The sequence below is a fragment of the Vitis vinifera genome, chromosome 13 (genome assembly GCF_030704535.1).
Source record: "Vitis vinifera cultivar Pinot Noir 40024 chromosome 13, ASM3070453v1".
Taxonomy (NCBI): Eukaryota; Viridiplantae; Streptophyta; class Magnoliopsida; order Vitales; family Vitaceae; genus Vitis; species Vitis vinifera.
In genome coordinates, this window is record NC_081817.1 from 5,067,042 (window position 1) to 5,089,445 (window position 22,404).

The 22,404-nt window shown below is 37.9% G+C and overlaps 1 protein-coding gene and 1 pseudogene across 1 annotated transcript; both read right to left on the reverse strand.

Moving 5' to 3' along the window:
* Window positions 1-9,320: 9,320 nt before the first annotated feature.
* On the reverse strand, window positions 9,321-15,342 carry LOC100244430 (LOB domain-containing protein 1-like; annotated as a pseudogene).
* A 990-nt stretch (window positions 15,343-16,332) lies between these two features.
* On the reverse strand, window positions 16,333-17,787 carry LOC100249585 (LOB domain-containing protein 1). Its single transcript, XM_002275015.4, has 2 exons — window positions 17,499-17,787; window positions 16,333-16,896 (listed from the first exon to the last, which is right to left on the reverse strand). Exons 1-2 carry the CDS (start codon window positions 17,754-17,756, stop codon window positions 16,651-16,653), a joined length of 504 nt encoding a protein of 167 aa, XP_002275051.1. The 5' UTR covers window positions 17,757-17,787; the 3' UTR covers window positions 16,333-16,650.
* Between the last annotated feature and the right edge of the window lie 4,617 nt (window positions 17,788-22,404).

Consider the following 22,404-nt stretch of genomic DNA (forward strand, 5'->3'; position numbering starts at 1 on the left):
GGCCGGAGAAAAGAGATTTCTAGACCTTAATGAGATGGAGGAATTAAGAAATAATGCTTATATCAATTCCAAAGTTGCAAAACAGAGGATGAAGAAGTGGCATGATCAACTCATCTCCAACAAGGAATTTCAGGAAGGGCAAAGAGTTTTGATGTATGACACAAGACTCCATATCTTTCCTGGGAAGCTCAAGTCGAGGTGGATTGGCCCGTTTATTATTCACCGAGTATGGTCCAATGGAGTGGTGGAATTATTGAATTCCAATGGCAAGGATAGCTTCAAAGTTAATGGATATCGTCTCAAGCCATTCATGGAGCCATTCAAATCAGAAAAGGAGACAATCAACCTCCTTGACCCTCAAAAAGCCTAAGTGAAAAAGGGTTTGCTGGACGTGGTTTACCACAGTCCAAAATTTTTGTAAATTTTGTAAATTTTCAAGTTGTTTCCATACTTTTGATCTTAGTTTTTGATCTTAAATCATGTTTTTAGGTGTGTTTTAATCGTTTTATATGATCCCAGGTGGAAGAAATTTCAAGGAGATTGAAAGAAAAAAAATCGGGTCGAAATTGGAGCCGAAACAGAGCAAAAACAGGGGAAAAACAGAGCTCTGCGAAATTTCGCAGGGTGAAGGAAACTTCTGCGAACTGAGCATTTTGCCGTCAAACCATTCCGCAACACTGTAGAAGTCTCTGCGAGTGTATTTCGCAGCTGCGAAAGTGAATTTGGCACACGAGTGCCACTTCGTAGTACAGTAGTATCCATTTGGCAGCTGCGAAACGCATTGCGAAGTGGAAAAGCGTGATTTCGCACCAAAAGTCCCATTCCGCAGGGTATTTCGCAATTGCGAAAGTGAATTTGGCACACGAGTGCCACTTCGCAGTACAGTAACATCAATTTCGCAGCTGCGAAACTCACTACGAAGTTGCTGCGAAATTGCCATTTTGCTGCGAAATTGCCATTTTGCTGCAAAATTGGCGTTTTGTTGCGAAACTTAAACTGACCCTTAGGCTTCCGTTTTTCCTATTTATACCGGTCAAAAGTGCTGCGAAAAGGGTTTCAAAAATCAGAGCACCATTCTCGCAGCCTCTTCGTCTCCTTCACCAAGCCACGCCGTCTGTGCCTCCGGTCATCTTCTCCGTTCAGCAACGCCGGCCAACGATCGATAGCCCAAAATGGCACGAACACGAGGGGCAAAGTCTTCATCCCCTTCGAACCGCAAGAAGAGTCTGCGAAAGAAGCCAAGTCCAGGTTCTGCTCCAGAGGCTTCGCCGTCAAGACCAATTCCACCTCCAGTGAAGCCGGGGACACCAAAGCCGCCGGCAAAATGATATTTAACCAGGTCCGGAGGTCGGCCATTGTAGAAGAAGCCAAGGGTTGAGAGCTCAGAACCCATCGATTTGACTGAGCAATCCCCAGAGCAGTCACCGGTTCAAACTCCGGTATCCTCACCAAATCCTTCTCCAGTTGCAACTCCAGTTCCCTCACTGAGTCCCCTGCCAGTTCCATCGCCGGTACCATCTCCGGCACCCCAAGAAAAATCTCAGGAGCCTCAAGTGCCAATTCCAGGGCCCCAAATTCAAGCGGAAACACCTCTGGAAGAAGTAATCCGAAGGCCAATGCTTCCTCAGCCCCCAATCGAAGGAAACTTGGATTGTCGAACTCGGGCATTCCATTCTGAGCTTTGCTTCGACTTAGCAGCATTCAGAGTGAGGCCGGAGCTTGCCCAATCATTCCAGCTGCTGAGGAGGTATCATATGGAGCATCTGCTAGCTCCAATGGACTTTTTCTATCCTCGGATAGTCACGGATTTCTACCAGTCCATGACAACTAAAGAGGTCAGGAATCCAACCTTAATTCATTTTATTATTGATGGGAGACATGGTATTTTGGGAGCAAGACATATTGCTGAAGCCCTGCAAATTCCTTTTGAGCCAACCCAATTCGACAATTTTAAAGCTTAGGCAAATCCTACTAAGCTAGAGATGGTTCGCACCCTTTCCAGAGGAGCTGCAAATCGATCACATTTGCTGAGGGGGGAGCTTCCCCCAGTTATGTTTTTGATTGATGCCTTTTTGAGGCATAATATCTATCCCCTGCAGCATTGGACCCAAAGAAGGGGAGTTCTCCTGGAAGCTCTGTACAAGATGTCAGAAGGATTCTTCTTTGGGCCTCATCATCTTATCATGGCAGCCCTTCTCTACTTTGAGGAGAAGGTTCACAAGAAGAAGCTTCAAAGAGCAGATTGCATTCCCCTCCTCTTCCCACGGCTGTTATGCCAAATTTTGGAACATCTAAGATACCCGGCTGAGCCTCAGTTGGAGAAAAAGAGAATATGTCGTGAGCCATTTACTCTTGATAAATGGAATAATATGACGGCCTACAAAATTGATCAGCCTGGGCAGCCTCAGCCAGCAGCAAGGAGAGCCTCCCCAAGACATATACCTGAAGGTATAACACTTGCTACTCCTGCCATTCCTAGAGCTCCACCAGCTGCACCTGCTTCATCACAGCCATCCACATCAGCTGAGCCGAGGATGGCCATCCCTATATCTGAATATCGAGAGCTGTGCCGTGCATTGGAGACTCTTACAGCTTCTCAGAGCAATCTTGCTCAGGAATTGGCAGCCATCAAAGCATGCCAGGAGCAGATGTTAGCCTCTCAGGCTCAACAAGCTGCCATCCTAAGGCAGCTCCAAGTCCATTTCGATCTGCCACAAGCTGTAGAGCCCTCCACTGATACTCCACCAGAGCCACACTCTCAGCCTTCAGAGTCTCATCCCCCAGAGCCCGAAGCCCCAGCTGATCCACCTACTGGAGAGGCAGATCCTTCTGCCTAGCACCATCACCCCACTCATCAGACATTATATATATTTTTGTTTATGTTTTTCTGCATTTTTGTTTTTTTTAGTTGAAATGAAGTCCCAGTATTTTGGTACTATATATGGGATTCCTTGTGATTACTTGTCTTTTGCACTGTACTTGAATGAACAGAAAGTAATACAAGTTGAATTTTTTCTTGTTAAAAGTTAGCATTAAGTTCTCCTTATTTCCTTTTCTCACATATTCTATTCTTTTTGAAACATGTGGTTTTCCCCAATCAATATTCGAATTTGATTTCAGCAAGGAGGTACCACTTCCTCCCTTTTATTACAGTCACTCAAATCACATTGAGGACAATGCTCAGTTCGGTTGGGGGGTATGAGGAAGGAAGTATTCTAAATCTTTTTGGTATTGCAAATATATTGGTTAATTAGTTGTAGATTTTACTTTTTACTAGTGTTACTCTATTCTCCATGAATTTTGAGGAAAATTTTCAAATTAAACCAAGTGAAATTGAACTGTTGTTTTTCACTTGACTTAGAGTATGGATTATGCTTACTAAAGTGGTTCAATTGTTGAAACTTCTACTGAAATTGAATTGAGTTCTTCCACTTTAAGCTATTCACACACTGTGCACATTAGATTCCGATTATAAGATGAAAAACTATTTCCCTCTTGACTTAGGATAATTTTGGGACTTGGTATATTTGACCTCATTTGATAAAAATTGAAACACCCTGCAAAAGGCCAATGAGCCTTTGAAATAAAGAAAGTTGTTTGCTTGCCTTGAAACCCGAGCAAGGTCTGAGGGGCATATGGTGAAAGCCTTTAAAGCCTGGTGCCCTAAGCCTTAATTGGTTGGGAGTCACCGACCTCAATGCTCGTTATAAGGGTGAATAGGTAGAGTTAGCATATGGTAGATGCTTGGGTATTAGAAACTCATTCTTAAAAGTCCGGGGAAAAATCCGAGGAGTTAGTGGTTGAAAGATCCTTAAAACTTGGTGCCCTAAACCTTAATTGGTTGGGAGTCATCGATGGACCCCCATTACATGGACAAGTCAAAAAGAGTACCCCATAAAGCTACCTTGAAAAAAAAAATAAAAAAAAATAAAAGAAAGGTGTGTTCTTTTCTTATTGATTTTTGTCAGTTTGCTAAAGTGTTGAAAAGAGATAGGTTGGGGGGAGAGACTAGTTTAGCATATTATTCTCGGAACCTAAGGAACCAATACACATAGATTTTTGTGGAAGATTGAAGTTTAGTTCTTTGAAAGGGGAAATGATTTTAAAACTTCAGTTTGCATAATGCACTCCCTTGATTGACAGTGCTGAGCATAGGTGTTATGACTCTTGTTGAAATTTGGGTTTGTATTTCTTTAATGCTTCATGTGAGAATTAGATCATCATGTCACTTGAGAATTATTTCCTTTCAGCGTGATGTTGTAAATTTTAGATTAGTTTGCTATTTATTTTCTTTTTTCTCTCCTATATTGCTAAGGGACTAGCAATATGTTGGTTGGGGGGAGTGATTACTACTCAAAAAGTGCTATTTGATAGCCTATAATTAATCCTTTTAAACACTTTTGAGTAGTAGTTTAGGCCTTTTAACTCAATTGGCATGTTAAGGATCCTTTAAAGCAATTTTGATCACTTTGTGTAAGTTTTGGTGTTTTTGTTAGTATTTTGATCACCAAAGAAAGTCAAATCTGAGGAGAGCTTTGAGGAATCTTGGGCAAAGTTGAGAAGTCATTTGCCAAGAGTGAATCCGGATTGCAAGGAGAAAAAGCAAAGAGAATCTGCCATGAAGCCTATTCTTGATGATAGTCGTAGCAGCCACTTTTGGAGCACTTTCTGAAGTCCAAATGATGCATGCTATATACCATTTCAAAGCTCAGGAAGTCAACAATCCAATGCTTCAAACGGTGCGCGATTCGGAGTTGAAACGAAGAAGTTGTAGCCATTACAAGTCAATCACTCTAAAGTGTTGCGGAATCAGCCTTTTGTTGCAAGAATTTCGCAGCACTTTTGTACAGTAAGGTGTTTCTCCTTCTGACGATTCACGAACCATGCCGCGAGAAGGGAGCTGGGAACCTCAAAGTGGAAGCCAACTTCGCAGCCTAGTGAAGATGGCTTGGTGTTGCGAAAATATTTCGCAGCCCTCTTGGGTGGCTGCGAAATCTCGCAGACACCATTTTTCCCCTGCGAAATGGTTCCTGAAGCCTCCCGAAGCTTGCTACCGACATTGGGAGATATTTTTCATTAGATTTTTGTTGTCTAAATCCCAAAATACTCCTTGTAAACCACCAATTACATGATTCCTTAGTTTTTAAGTTAGTAAAAAGACCAAATATCTATGTAACAATTAGTTTTATATTATGTTGATATATATACCTCTCGAGAGCCTGTTCTCAGAGAGGAGTTCCTTCTGAAAACGTTTGGTAAGCAAGTAAAGGTCTTTTCTTTCTACTGTCTTACCTTTTCACTTTGTATTTTCATTTTATTTCTAAGTTATGAATTCTTTGAGGAGTTTTCCCCAAAGAATGAGTAACTAAACCTCCAATTCCTTGGAGCTAAGGTTGCCGGGGAAGGTTCCAAGTGCAAGAATGCAAAGCTCTGTGGTTTTAGCTAGTAATGAAGAGGAAGTGAAATCCTTTAGTGATTTCAATGTTTTTAGTTAACTTAAAACACCTTGGAGTCACCTGGGCCAACACTTGGTAAGACAAGTGATTTCCAACCATGGAAATGCATTAGTTTACCCCTTGCGAGCCTCTGGGAGGTGACTTCAAGGTAGGATTTTCTGGAATTACCAACACTTGGTAAGCTTTTGGACTCCTAGGAGACATCCATTAGTTATCTCTTGCGAGTTTGTGAAGGGAAGTCCAAGGTTAAAGATCACCTTGAATGGTAAGTGCTCGTGAGAGGCATGAACCATTGCAAGTTGCATCAGTGAGAGAATTAAAGTGAAATCTAATTGAAGGAGTCTCTGTACATCACCGATTAGAGAATTAACTATATGTTGAATCTCTAATGCGAGGAAATGAACCAACTGACCAGAGCCGTGTCTTTTGCATGAGGAACCACCTCAGTGAACCTAAATCTCCAAGGAATGCTTTTCTTCCTAAATTATTCCAAACTTCTGTTAAGATAGTTAGTTTAAGTCTAAATCTTTACCCATCAAAGTTTGTGTTTTATTTCTTAAGCTAATCTTGAAATGAAACAAGACCAATTCACTTGGAATTGGTATCCTTGATTGCTTGTTAATCATTCCCAGTGAACGATCCTAGAGCCACTATACTATAGTAGCTTTTTATTTGCTACCCTAGTGTATGGTGTTATAGGTATAAATTTTGTTGATCACTCCCTCATCCAAGGAGCACCAGCTGGACATGAATCAGCTGAGACACCAATTGGGCATGAATCAACCCCTCTAAAGCTTAAGTCAGGCACAGGTGTGTTGGAACCCTTAGAGAAAAAAGTGAATAGGTCGGCTTCAATGCGCGTAACTGGGTTATGCTTCAGGAGGGTTTTTTATAGTGATTAGGAGGGAGTCACTGTAGTGTTGAGTTGACACTTTAAGTTTCACCACAATGATGGTTATCCTATAGATGGCAGGGCAATCATCACAGTTTAGGGCGGCTAACAAGTGTTGTCAGTTGGTGTGTCATGATGCAACTGTCTATCGTTGCAACTTACTGGAGGTATGGGGTAGTGTGTGACAATCCATTGACATGGACGTAAGGGTTGGAGAAGATCCCATTAGTCATTCCCATGTCAGATAGAAACGATTACATGTAGCAAAGAGGACTTGAAGGCTAGTTGGAAGATATTGCCCACTCAGTGTGCCTATGTGGTCCAAATAGCATGCTCCGGGTACTGTGGCAGTTATCCGAATAGTGTCAAGGGAAGTGGCATGTGGACTAACACATGTACCGACACGTGGACATACACGTGGAAGAGATCCCCCACAATGCCCCCTTTGACACGTGCACCTATGTCCGGACAAAGGTGGACGAGTTAAAAAATGTCCATTTAGATCCCTCAATGTTTGTGGGACACGTGTCGATCAGGGAATTAAATGAGGTTCATTTTCACCGAGGTCACTATCAGACGGCGCGTCGCTTAGGGGCGCGCTCCTAAGCATCTTGCCTTTTGGGATCCTTAGGGTTTTGGTCCCCTATAAATAGAGGACTCTCAACCTTCTAAGTTACTTTTTGGACACTCTTACTTTCTGGAGTTTTCATCTCCTTCTCCTAGCCCTTTGCATTTTATACTTCTACAACTCCGGTTGTTGTTCATTTTCCTGATGGTTTCATTGTCTTTCCAATTCTGCTTTAGGCAAACTTCATTTTTGCCAGCGAATGCTTTTCCTAGATTCTAGTAAGCCATTATTCCCTCATATTAGCTTTTTTTCCTTATTGTTCATTTCGTTGCCATTGGGGTTGTTTCTAAGTTTACGACTTTTCTGGGTACAAAGTGGATGTTGCGGTGTCCAAAGCGTAGGGTTTTAGTGTTTCTCTAGGAAGAGTAGTCGGCAGTGACGGCAAGACTAGTAACATTTTTTTAGAACTAGGGTTTTTCCATGTCTCATTTCTATCGATCTTTTGAGGGGTACACCTAGGCCTTCTGGCTTGTGGTTATTGTAGTGCCATAGTGGGGAAGTCCTTGGTTGGGGCTTGCTTGGCAAGCAAGACCAGGTATCTTGTTCGGGTATGGGCTTAAGGTCTGCCATGGTCGTTTGTTGCACATCTAGGGCACTACCTGCTAGCGGAAGGGTCGGGTGGTTGTTTCTAACATTCGGCGCTATGTCGTGTAGGTCTCACGCGACCTATTTGTAGATCCTCCATTTGGTCATCCTAGCACATGTCTTATTAGGTAGTTGTTCCGTACTTTACAATAATTCTCAGGTAGCCCATTACTACTCGTGTAACCTATCTTTTCTAAGCCACCTTAGGGACTTTAGTTGAGGGATTTATCTAACTCCATTATGACTCTTGGCAACCCTAATTTAGACTTAGGCTCATTTGGGTACACTTGGCCCACTAGGCACCACCTTAAGCTCACTTAGGCATCCTAGGCCCATTTAGGTACACTTAGGCCCATTAGGCACCACCTTATGCCCATTTAGGCACCCTAAACTCATTTAGGTGCACTTGGCCCATTAGGCACCGCCTTAAGCCCATTTAGACTTAGGCTTACTTAGGCACCCTAGGTCCATTTAGATATACTTGGCCTATTAGGCTTCGCTTTAGGCCCACTTAGGCTCACCTGGGCCCATTTTGGCACACCTTGGCCCACTTAGGTTTCCTAGTCTTGCTTAGGTCACCTTTTTGGCACATCTTGCATATCTCGCATTGCTTACATGACTTGCATGACTCATTTTTTTTGTAAAATCACATTACTTGACTTTTTATTATATTTTTGTTTATTTTTTTATTTATTTATTATATTGTCTATTTCCTCCTTTATTTTATTTTCTTATTATTTCATCACATTTCTGTAATACTTGTCCTTACTTATTTATTTTAATTCAATAATTTTGTTTAAATTTATTATTATTATTATTATTATTATTATTATTATTATTATTATTATTACTTTACTCATTTTTATCATTATTATTATTATTATTATTTTGTTTAATGTATTAATTTGGAAAGAAAAATCAGGTTGATTTTAGGGGAAAGATTGGGTATGCTTTTAGGGAAGGAACGAAGGTTGGTCAAATGGAGGATTTGGAGCACATTTTGGGAAGGAGTTGGGTTGACATTCTAGAGGATTCTAAGCACGCTTTTGTGGAATTCTGGAGGCTAATCTTTGAAAGACATAGAGGTCATAGCTAAGAAAGGTGAAGATTTTTTTGGAAATGGGGATCATTCAGCAATAAAGAGGAGAAGGGCGTTTATTTATTTATTCCTTTTGGAGGGATGAGATATGAGGGATTTTTTAGAGGAATTGACATCATTGGAGGATATCACAATTGGCAGCGTTGAAAATAGTGTCCTCTACTCACTCTTTACGAAGGATGCATCAAGATGAACACGTCGGGAATATTACTCTGATCAGATGGAAGTTTGGGAGTAGGGGAGCACTTGATTGATAGAACCATGGACCACAACCCCTTAAACCGTGCCAACCAATGCTATTGTTACAGTGAATGTTAAGCTACAAACCCATCTCAAGATTCTTCCTCACACGTACCACCACCCAAACCTCCATGATAGTCGTTTTCATCACCAATAACTTGATATCATCCCATCACCACACACGAGAGGCTCCTTTCCACTAGTTTTATTTTTCATCCATCCTTAACGGTGCATCATTCCTTGATAATTTGCAGGACTTGTAAGATGGGTTCATAGGCAGTACATCATCTGGATGTCAGATTGGTCATTGTGTGGATCATATCATAATGCATCAGATTATTCTCACTAGAACGACCTGATTTCCATTTTCTTCTGATGTTACCATCACACCAACACCATGACTGCTACAGACGCACATTCTCACATAATCATCACATGATTTAGAAGCTTTGCATCTCCATGGACACATAACACACTGACAATATTCCTCAATTAATTCCAATAGAGCATGCCACACACTACCAGTTGATTGCCATTACGCCAGCTTTTGTACCTCATTCAAAGCACGTGCACTCATGACCTTGCAACAGTACAACTCGTGCGGTGTCACGAAAGCGGTCTTCTCCTCATCTGGTTGGAACATAGGTATCTGGTGGTACCCGAAGAATGCATCTATGAAAGAGAGCATCTCATGCCCAGTAGTGGAATCAACTATTTGATCTATTCAGGGCAATGAAAAACTATCCTTCGAGCAAGCGTCGTTCAAGTTGATGTAATCAACATAGACTCACCACTTTTCTCCATTTTTTGGAACAACCACTACGTTCGCCAGCCAACCTGGATATTCCACTTCTCTCATAAATCCATCTGCTAGCAACTTGTCCACCTCGGACTGGATGATTTTTTGTCTATCTGGGTGGAAGCATCGGACCTTCCGGAAGATGGGTCGCAAGGAATATATGATATTGAGCTGATGTGAGGCTATCGATGGGTAGATTCCGGGCATATCAGAGTGAGTCTATGCAAAGACGTTTTTATTCTGCCGAAGCCCACCTTCAAGGGTTTTTAACTTTTTCGGAGCTATGAGGGAGTTGGAATAGGTAACATGTTCACTGCTATCTAAGAGACATAAGGGTTAGAGCGGGTCAGCCACTAGCGGATCTCTTTCCACTGGGCATTGTAATTGTTATTGTTCCTCCGTATTTGTTGGTCCCATGCGTGGCTCACTGTTGCTCAAGGATCCGAACTCAAGCGCCACTTGATAGCATTGGCATGCGGTCAGCTGACTACTAAAAAGATTGATTTGTCAGTCCTCGATGAGATAGCTCACCATCTGATGATACGTAAAATGGATAACCTTCATGATGTGAAGCCATGTGCATCCCATGATGGCGTTGAAAGATGACAAATCCTCCACTACTGAGAACTGCACATTCTGGGTGACTGGACCAGCCTGGACAGGTAACACGACATCTCCCAGGGAAGTTGTCGAGGCTCCATTGAATCCAGACAGTATCCGTCCAAGATTCTTTATGGTAGATGGTGGGAGTCTCATTTGCCTATATGTCGACATCTACAAAAGGTCAGTTGAATTGCCCGGATTGATCAAAATATGTCTCACATCAAAATCACTTATCCCTAGTGTCAGGATCAGAGTGTCTTCATGTGGTTATAGTACCCGATTGGGGTCTATTGGAGGGAATGTGATTATTTCGTCAATTGGGCGTGTACCCCCAGTTGGCAAGTCGCGTTGGACGGAGTTTACCTTCTCCCTCACGGAGGCCGCTCGTAGCAATCTTTGTCTTTTTCGTTTGGAATTGTATTTCTCGTTGACGGGACCCCCATGGATGTAGATGATTATAGCTCTAGGGGCTACTGAAGTCGTAGAAGACTAGATGGTCAGGTCCTAGATCATTTCCCTTCGTCTTCCGTTTGAGCAAACGTACTATTTCAGGTGCCCAACCTTGATAAGTCTTTCCACTAAGTAGTGGAGACTCCTACATTGCTCTGTGGTGTGGCCATGATCTTTATGATAAGCGTACTTCCTACTTCGATCCCGTTTCATCGGATCTGTCTTAATTGGCTCTGGCCATCTGAAATCGGACAAATCTCGGATCATGGGGAGGAGTTTGTTGTATGAGATGTTGAAGAGGGTTAGGCCAGCTTGGCTTGGTTGTTGTTGTTCATCTCATCATTTGTTGGCTTGCCTCAATTGGTTTTAGTGCTTAGAGCTTCCAGCATGGTCGTCTCTAGTAGATCGACTGGCGACCAAGACCTGCTGGATAGCTGCGTGGACGTCGTCCTCGAGTATGGAGTACTTGTTTGCTCATTTGAACAAATCATCCATTGTTGATGGCGGTTTTTGGGCGATAGACTCAAAGAATGGCATATCCGGGCAGATGCCCCTTTTAAAGATTTGTAGGATGACGTCCATAAGACTCTACTTGAAGCATGACCTGCTCGAACTATTTCACGAATTCTCTCAGGAATTCATTTTCCTGCATTTTTATGTTTTGCAGAGTACTTATATTTTGTTTGTGTCTTGCTGAATATAGGTAGTGTCCCACGAAGGCTTCTGATAGATCCTAGAAATTACTCACGGAGTTCTTTGGGAGGCGGTGGAACCATGATAGAGTCTAGCCATGTAGGTTGGCTGGAAAGACTTTGCATGGCAGTGCGTCATTCCCTATGGCAAGGGTCACGACCTGCCTATAATGCATGATGTGATCAAACGAATCACTTGTTCCGTCGTATATATTGAATTTTGGCACCATAAACCCTTTCGGGAGCTCATAGTTGATGATGTAAAGGCTGAAAGGTATAGAGAGCATGTCATCCAATCGTCTGCTAACAGAGTCAGTCGAACCTCGCTCTGTCAGAGATCCTGCAAATAGTTGCACTGGTGGATGGGGAGGTCAGTCTGGCATGACTGTTGTTGTCGAGAGACCAGAGCAGACCTCTTGGGTTGTTGCTACACGTGGTTTTCCCTCCATGCCAGGTGTCTGAGACCCTAACCGTGCGCGCATTACGTCAAATAGCTGTGACCTCCTGTCGCATCTCTTTTTTATTGAGATGTGGGTGGAGTTAGAGCTTTCGCCTAGCAATGTTGGGCAAGTAGAAATTTCTCTTCAGATCGTATCTCTTGACTACCAGAGGTGAACTTTTCATTCCTAGGAAAAGACATCCATTCGTTTTGTTTGGAGTTTGTTCACTGGCTTTTAGGCTAATGATTGTGAGAGGGGCCTAATGAGGATACCTGGATACGCAACACGTCGTTCTTTTCTCAAGTTTCCTTGTCTCACAAAACAAAGCTTGCACCTGTCTTTCACTCTCTTGTTGATGTCTTTCCATGTTTTCACGCCAATCGAAGTAGTTTTCGCTACCCATGGCCGACAATCAGCTCCTTGAGGGCGTTGACATCCTTAAAAGTTCCCATAAACGGCACCAATGTTGACGCGAGGTCAATTGGAATCATGCCCTCCCTTTGTTGTGTCATTGAGAGCCTCTACCCAGCTACATGAGACTAAGCGAGCTTCTTCCCTGCACAAAGGATGTCCGGATAGGTTGTCCAAGCACGCCCCTCCAAAGCTTAAGTTAGACATAGGTGGGTTGGAACCCTTAGAGAAGAAAGTGAATAGGTCGGCTTCAATGCATGTACCTGGGTTATGCTTCAGGAGGGTTTTTTTTATAGTGCTCAGGAGGGAGTCACTATAGTGTTAAGTTGGCACTTTGACTTTCACCGCAATGATGGTTATCCTGTAGATGGCAGGGCAATCATCACAATTTAGGGCAGCTAGCAGGTGTCGTCAATTGGTGTGTCATGATGCAACTACCTGTCGTTTCAACCTGCTAAAGGTTTGGGGCAATGTGTGGCAATCCATTAACACGGACGTAAGGGTTGGAGAAGATCCCATCAATCATTTCCATGTCAGATGGAAACGATTACATGTAGCAAAGAGGACTTGACGGCTGGCTGGAAGATGTTACCCGCTCAGTGTGCTTGTGTGGTCCGGATAGCACACTCCGGGTACTATGGTAGTTATCCAAACAATGCCGAGGGGAGTGGCACGTGGACTGACACGTGTACCGACATGTGGAGGAGAGCCCCCACACAATTGAGTACCTACATTTGTGGAATATTACTACTTGAAAAAGACTAGTGTTGTTCCAGCTTGTTGTTCAGAGTTAATGTTATCATTTGAAAACTGAAGTTTTCAGCAGCTGAAGATATTCCGAAGTTTCTCAAGAAAATTTTTCAAGAAAAGAAACCGATCTATCACCAATAAACACAGCAGGTTCTTGAAGAGAAATGAATCATCATTTGTTATTATGTTAACCCTATTATGTTATAGGGTTCGTGATTTTTATACTCTTTCCTAACTGACCCACAGCTGTAACCTTGTGCTTGTTACAACTTTTATTTTGTTTCAACTGACTGTTAGTTGAGAAGGCTGAACCTTCTGTTTGTCTAACATTTTGTTACAACCACAAACTAAGGAAAAAAAAAGTTACCGGCGAGCTAGAAACAGTTCTCAAAATTTACAAAGAACATAGAATGCAGGTAACCTGAGCGGAAAAATTGGGAGAAGATATGAAATGAACAGAGAATGCAGGTAACCGGTCTATGGTTCCCTTCCTCTGCCATGTCCTTTGGCGCTCTGCGGCAGACCCTTTGATAGAGCTTCTTCCCACCCTTTGCTTGCTCTAGTTGTCAAAGAGAGTCAAAAAGTAACAGCTGACCTGAAAGGTAGTTGCTAAAGTGACGTTTCAACTATTCAACCAGCTGTGTACCCATCAAATCCACCGTTCAGGTCCATGCTGCTGACGTGTGGAGCTGTTTTTGCTGTTATTTTTAGCTGGTCATCCCTGAGGAGGAGGACGGTGATGAGTTTGATGGTGAGCATAGGTCTGATCTAGGGTAGGGAAAGCGTGCGCAAAAGTGGTGCGTGTGCATTTGCGTGCGTACAGTCGTGCACAGGATTTCTGTATTGGCCGCGCATGGACTGGACCAAGTGTGTGTAGTTGGTAGAAGAATGAGTGAAAGACTTAGTTGCGCAGGGTCCTGCCTGCAGGAACGATATTTTGGGCTTTTCTAAAGTGTGAGTGAACCGATCTTCAAGCTTGGCGCGCGCGCACGATCATTTTGGTTTTGCAACTAGGCCCCGACTGCTCCGATGCACCGCGGTGTACTTTTTCACTATTATTCAACTATTGAGATATCATCATATATTTCGAACGATCCAGATTTTCGGTTCGATGGATACTATTACGCTACCTTGCATTTTCCTTAAAACAAACATATATGCAGTTAGTTAATTTTAAGTACTCAAATGTATGAAATGGATTCAATTGGCCCCAAAGAGTGTTGAAGTTTGAGCTTTCATCGACTTTCCTTTTGGTTTTATAATCCCATGGATCCCAGTCATTACGATCGCATCCTTGATTTCATTTTCTTTAGTTTCATTGATCTCGATCATTGCAACCAATAAACTGATCAAATGTTGGTATCAGAACCGAAAAATGATACCTAGAAGTAGTCTATATATATATATATATATATATATATATATATATATATATATATATATATAGGTAATTGATGACACACAACATCAGTCTTCTACCTATTCCAGATTATCAGCACATAGTACATGTGAAGACACATTATTTTCATGGTATGCCTATTGATCAAGCTACCATCTTCTCTTGTTCTACTCTTACCAATATTCTGATTTTATTGAACACCATCCGGGTATGTTCTCTCTATTCATGAGCGATGTAACACACCCTCTTTATTCCCAATGAGATTAATTAGCAATAATCTGAGATTAAATTTGTGTCCAGGAAGAAGCTTGTCTTAGCATTTTGCTGCTGTTGCTGACATTGCATGATACAGAGCTCAGCCTGAGCCATGGCCAATTCTGCTTTCAGGTCATTAAAGCTGTTTGTGAAGATGGCAAATTGTACCTGCACAACCATAGACTGGATCACGAATTCTCGCATTTGCCTCATAAACCATGCTGCTCACAGCATCTGCTCTAGTGGGCTGGGGAAGTTCCTGCAGTAAAGTGTTTTGTAATTGTTAAACTGACATAAGATATAGGATATAAAAAGCTATAGCAGTTACCTTGAGATTAAAAATTGGTCACAGTTCAAAATGGAAAATGAACATAGTTGGGATTACCTGCAAGGCCTTGGCGATGTTGCTAGCTCCAAAGACTTTATGGGCATTGATGAATTTTAAGGGTTCATTTGGTGGAAAATATGGAGCTAGAATACAACTCTCATCGCATCGACGTCTAAGGACCTTGCAGGCAGCACAAGGACCTTGAAAGGCAGTTGGAGGAGGAGAAAACCTTGACGAAGAAGGAGAAGATGATGAGAAAGGAATACAGGAAACTGCAAGTGGTCTTGTAGTTTTATCAATATCAGCGTATTCCATCCTCAGAGCTGCAAGGAGACAATGAGGTGCTTGTGGTTGAATACACATGCAGAAGGCATACATTTAGGGATGAAGTGGGCCATCAAGTGGTCACAATCTGCGCCCTTTAGTATTGATCCTTAATGTTATCAAATTTCCTTCCCATGCAATTCATTTATTTTATACTACCTTATACTAGGGATTTAAAAGTAGAAGGTTTAATTTTATTGACCTCCCTTAGCTTTTGATTAAATACACTTAGCACCTATTAATTTGAAATTTCATCAAATACCTCCCCTACTCTTTTCATTTGTTACTTTCATTCACCTCTCTTCTAATTCAAGATAAGGGAGGTATTTTTATGAATTTTCAAATCTATGGGGGTTATTTATATTTAACTAAAACCTCAAGAAATGTGAGTAAAATTAACTCAATGTAGAAAAACTATACTATGAATATTTGAAAATTTGTTGTTGGTAAGACAATTCAGCTTAGTAATGACAAATTGCGGCCATTTGGATTTACTTCAAGTTTTTTTTCAGGAAAAAAACAAAAACAAAAAATTCTAGGTGGGGCAATACAGAGAAACCAATGTGTTTGTTTCTTGATTCATATGAGAAATTAGAGATTCCTCCAATGGTCTAAATGGCATATTATTAATCCTTAGAATATCTTAAATGATTTTGAGCAATAGGAGTGGAGATCATTATGAAATGGACAGATTATTAAACTTGTAATTGAACACATGTAAGAGCAGTCGGAAGTGCAGTGCAGAAAATTTCAAACCTACCTCCTCTAATTCGCTGCTCCTTCGAATATACTGAAGAAGTTATAGGCAAATTTTGAACTAAGGATTGTTGAACAGGCAGTCCATGCGTAATAATTGAGTGTTTGAAACTATACATGGTCATGTATAAAATGCATGGACATATAGAAAATATTGGGTGAAAGTCTTGTCAAGAATGCGTAAGATTGCCTTGAAAACCAATGTATATTGATTTCATTGATTTCGATCATCAACCTTGTCCCTGAGTTTCAGTCTATATAAACTGATCAAGTGTTGGTATGAGAACCAAAAGATGATACCTACAAGTGGTATATATATATATAAAGGTAATTGATGATACACAACATCAGTCTTCTACATATTCCAGATTATCAGCAAATTATACATGTAAAGACCCATTGTTTTCATGGTATGCCTAATGATCAAGCTATCATCTTCTCTTGTTCTACTATTACCAATCTTATCTCTATTGAACACTGTCTGGGTATATTCTCTTTATTCATGAGCATTTAACACTCCCTCTTTATTGCCAACGAGATTAATTAGCAATAATCTGAGACTAAATATCTGTCCAGGAAGAAGCTTGCATTAGCATTTTGTTGCTGTTGCTGGCATTGCATGATAAAGAGCTCAGCCTGAGCCATGGCCAATTCTGCTTTCAGGTCGTTAACCTGTTTGTGAAGCTGGCTAATTGTACCTGCACAACCATAGACTGGATCACGAATTCTCGCATTTGCCTCATAAACCATGCTGCTCACAGCATCTACTCTCTTGGGCTGGGGAAGTTCCTGCAGTAAATGTTTTGTAATTGTAAAATGACATAGGATATTAAGATATAAGATGTAATTATCTGCTGGATAGTTGGTATTACCTTTGCAGTCATTTTGGATTACCATCAAACAGGAAACACCATGAAAAGTACTTGACAGTTTAACCTAGACTTTGACGGGTCTGCTCCTTGATCAATGTCAAGGAACAATGCCTCAGAATTTGGCTTTCACCTATTACTAATTCTGAGGTGTTTGTATATATAAAACTTGAGGCACGCATATGTTTGTGAGCCCCATGAAAATTGGATCTTCCCATTTATGTTTTCTGCATAGCTTCTTTCCAAATTCATAGTCTTGGATAGAGGCACAGCAAAGAGGACGAGAATGGACTGGCAGCCACGCACTATGAGAAACAAAATGCCAAAAATTTGAAATGCCTCATTTTTTTTGAAACCCTAACCTAAAACTTGTCCTATACCGCAAACTGGGTTTATTTCCATTTTATTTAATGGCTCCATTCAACATGTAGATGTTCAAGGAGGTGCTTAAAGTTATAGCAATTACCTTGTGATTAAGATTGGTCACAGTTCAAATTGGAAAATTAATATGGTTGGGATTACCTGCAAGGCCTTGACGATGTTGCTAGCTCCAAAGACTTTATGGGCATTGATGAATTTGAGTGGTTCATTTGGTGGAAAATATGGAGCTAGGATACAACTCTCATTGCATCGACGTCTGAGGAACCTGCAGGCAGCACAAGGACCTTGAAAGGCAGTTGAAGGAGGCGAAAACATTGATGAAGAAGGAGAAGATGATGAGAAAGGAATACAGGAAACTGCAAGTGGTCTTGTAGTTTTATCAATATCAGCGTATTCCATCCTCAGAGACAGAGAGAAAGAGACAAGAGAGAGAGAGCTGCAAGGAGACAATGAGGTGATTGTGGTTGAATACAGATGAAGAGGGCATACATTTATTTAGGGATGAAGTGGGCCATCAAGTGGTCACAATCTGCGCCCTGATTTAAATGTAGAAAAACTATAATATGAATATTTGAAAATTTATTTAGGGATTTAAATGTAGACACTTCAGATTAGTGAAATGACAAATTGCGGCCATCTGGAATAATTACTTGATGGTTTTTTCAAAAAAACAAAAAATTCTAGTTGGGCCAATACAGAGAAATCAATGTGTATATCTCTTGATTCATAAGAGAAATTAGAGGTTCCTCCAACGGTCCAAATGGCATATTATTAATCCTTAGAATATCTTAAATGATTTTGAGTAATAGGAGCGGAGATCGATCTTTATGAAATGGACAGTACGAAGTGAAGTGCAGAAAATTTCAAACCTAAACCTTTGAGTATACCGAAGAAGTTATACTTAGGCAAATCTTGAACTAAAGATTGTTGAACAGGCATTCCATGCGTAATAATTGAGTGCTTGAAACCATACATGGTCATGTATAAAATGCATAGGCGTAAACAAAATATTGGGTGAAAGTCTTGTCATGAATGCATAAGATTGCTTTGAGAACCAATGCATATGATCTATCAAAAGATTATAGTACCTTGTCTTTTGACAATTAGGAGAAACATCATTTTAATTAGCACTGATCTCTCTTGATCAGTAAGAAAAAGAATGATTTATTGGGGAGAAAAAAAAAATGTAGTTTTGGTTGTTCATATAATGCTTGTTACCATTAGGTTGGATGAAAGTCTTGGAGTCTTCGTAGCTGGCTAGGAGCTTGAAAGCTGTTTTGTCACCCTCTAATACTATAATTTATATTCGTGATTAACACATTGTTTATGTTGTTTTTTGTTCTCTTGAATGATTGATTATGATGCATTGTATGTTTACCTTACAATACAGCCTGTTTTATTACTGTAATGTATGTTTGAATAGACCGATGAACAGGCTATAATGAATGATTATGCTGGGACCTCGTGCCCTCAGAATTTGTCCTTAGCAAATTTTTCTCCAACATACGTTGTACCTTATATCTGTAAAGCAGAATTGTGCTTTACACCCACTTAATTTGATAATTAATAAAATATTTTTCAAACATCCATATATGAGATAGAAATGGACAAAATACCATTTTTGACTTACATCCATCATTTTTGTCTTCATACCATCACGTTTTACATGCCACTTTCCTAAAATTCTTCTTTATTTAATCATTTTTTTTAAACTCTTGTAAAAATAATTGAAAATTCAGTATTATTTTTTATTTTTAAATTAAAAATAAACAAAAATTATATTAATAATTTAAAAACTATTTTGGAAAATACTTTGGAAAAAAAAAATTAAATGAATAAAAATTATTTTTTACATTTTAAAAGTAAATAATTTAATAATTAAAAAACTATTTAAAATAAACATATTTACCATTTTTTTCTTTTATACTAAAAAGTATTTTAAAGTTTTTTTTTTACAATTATAAAATAAAAATTTTAAATTTTTTTTAATCTTCTTCCTTCCTCATTTAATAATTTTTGAACATAGACTTTTGCTAATAAATTATATAAAATGTTGCAAATTTGTTTTTAAGATTTTTTTTAATGATTTGAATTAATTGAAAATTTATTAAAAAAAAAAAAGGATGGATGGAGAGTTTTTATTTTAAATATTCAATTAAAATGTTTTCATTTTTAGAAATGGATTATATCAATATATAATACAATAAAAATTGAATTTTTCTCATATAAAAGAGTATAATGGTATATTTACTCATTTTAAATGAAAACAAATAGTTAAAAATTATATAGATTATGTTTGAGTTTGGTTTTAAAATATTTTTCTAGTTTTTATTTTTTTATTTTTAAAATAATTTTTATTTTCTATATTGTCTCTTTTTGAAAATACATTTAATTAAAAAATGAAATTAAAAATGAAAATTAAAGACCTTGTTTAATAATTTTTTTTATATGAAAATAATAAAAAGAATTAAATTTCATTTATTGCTTATTCTTTTTTATTTTTTCTATTAGTTATTTTAATAATAAAATAAAAATATATAATATGTTCACAATTAAATAAAGGAATCGGTCAATTGTATATTTTTTTCACAAAAAAACTAGATTTAAGTTTTTTGTTTTTTTTCTTAATCAAGCTACTAAAATCATATTTAATTTGTGTTACTATACAAGGGTATTCAGTAACTGTAGAAGGGAAATGCACTAAGTGTACAAAAGGTATAAAATATTACCATTTGTAAAAAATTTCAATCGAGTCTGAATCACTTTTTTATTTTCCTTGTCACCCATGGATTGTATACCCATGGATTGTATACCCATATCATGTACTTTATTTAACTTTCACATGGAAATTCTAATACTTTCCCTAATAATGATGTTTGGGAAAAAAATTTAACCCTAATTCATCCACTTTTTTTTTTCAGTTAAATCATTAGAAATATGGTTAACATACGTACATGGACACATTACTTAGGAGGGATATATTACGTCATTGTACAGTGGTATTACACTAATTGTACAAGATAAATATACTAAATGTACAAGGGTATACAAGGCTACCATTTATGAAAGATTTTAATCAATTATAAATCACTTCTTCATTTTCCTTATCACCCACGGATTGCATACTCATATCATGTACTTTATTTAACTCTCACATGAAAATTATGATACTTTACCTAGTAATAATGTTTGGGGAAAATGTTTTTGCCCTAATTCATCTACTATTTTCTCAGTCAAATCATTAGAAATATGGTTAACATACCGACGTGAACACATAACTTCAGTGGAATATATTGCGCTATTGTACAACGGTGTTACACAAATTATACAAAGGAAATGTACGAAGTGTATAAGGGTGTACAAGGATAGCATTTGTGAAAGATTTTAATCGATTTTGAATCACTTCTTTATTTTCCTTGTCACCTACATATTGTATATGAAATTTGCATTACTGTATAAGGGTGTTACACTCACTATACAAGACAAATGAAATAACTATATAAGGCAAGTGTACTAGCTATACAAGGAGTGTACAAAGCTACCAATTATATAAGATTTCAATCAATTCTGATTTTTTTTTTCTTGTCACCTAAGGATTTGACATTTTTCCCCCACACATTCCTTCACCTAAAAATCGTTTCAATTTGAATTTTTAAATTTCATAATCCAAAATTTGTAATTGCACATTTTGTTTGAGTAGTTTTAACAATTTTTTTTTATAGTACATTCCCATCTCATATAAAGAAAAATTAATCACAATATTTAGGTACTATTTTTTTTTGTGAAATAAAATTAATATAAATGGATAACACATCAGTGTCATTGTTTCAAATGATATAAGACAATATAAACAATATATAATAATTGTTTAGGAAAAATTATCAATATTTTTTACCAAACTATGTCATTTAGATCTTCTCTACCAAAATTAAAATATAGGAAATAAAATTAAAATTAATCATATTTAAAGTGTTCATTACAAGTAAACTGAATAAAATATATATTTTTACTATTTTACCCTTAAAAACATAATGTTAGCGGAGATTTAAAAAATAATATTTAAATAGAATTAAAAATTATAAAGAATTATGTTTGTAACATTTGTAATTTTTTTTAAAAAAAAATCTTTAATTTAAATTATTGAGTTAATTTAATTTTTTTTTTTTTGTAATTATAGTTTTGAAGATTTTATGATTTTTATATTATTACTTTTAATTTATTTTATTTGATTCTTTATCTTAAATTTCATCTAAACTTGTTTGTTCTCACATTTTCATATTTTCTATTATATCTCTATTTAAGGTGATTTTCATTTAATTTGTGCTCCATTATATTCTCTTTTTTATTTTAATGTGTTTTTATATCTCTTTGCATAATGAAAGACTTTGTCATTTTTTATTTACAAAACTTTATACAAAAGATATCATGTATGAGGAAAAAAAACAAAGAGAAAATTATGATATAATTACATGCACATCTCTTAATATGATACATTTGTTTGACTTGATGACATCGATATTTTAAAATTTTAAACTATGTACATCTATTTCAGATTTAAAAGGGTATTTTAATTTTTTTTTTAATTATTAAATTATAATACATTATCTAATTAAAAATTAATTATCACCGTTAGATAAAAAATTGTCATGTTACAAAATAATATATTAAGACAATGTCTATGTATTGTTCATAAAATAAAGAAAATATTCGAATAATTGTCTATAATCTTAAAGATATTTATATAAAAAAAATAGTTTATATATATATTAGAAAAAAAAGAATAATAATATTTTTTAAGGTGTTTAAAAAATATTTACTTAAAAAATGTAATAATAATCATTTTTAACATTTGATTTCCAATACTCAATTTATTAGTCATAGTTTTTGGGAGAAAAATAATTGATGAAAATAGTGATACTCCTTAGGCTAGGAATTAATATGTACATGGTCCTATCAATTAATATGTGAGAGAAAAGTAAGCTCAATGAAGAGAGAGAGAGAGAAAGGGGAAGATAGAATGAGAGGGAAGTGAGAAGCCCATTGTTTT

Excerpts from the sequence above, each read along its gene's own strand:
- LOC100249585 (XM_002275015.4), bottom strand. The coding sequence starts at position 17,756 with ATGGAATACGCTGATATTGATAAAACTACAAGACCACTTGCAGTTTCC. Across the intron at positions 16,897-17,498 it reads ACATCGTCAAGGCCTTGCAG|GAACTTCCCCAGCCCAAGAG; the intron begins GTAATCCCAACC and ends CATTTACTGCAG.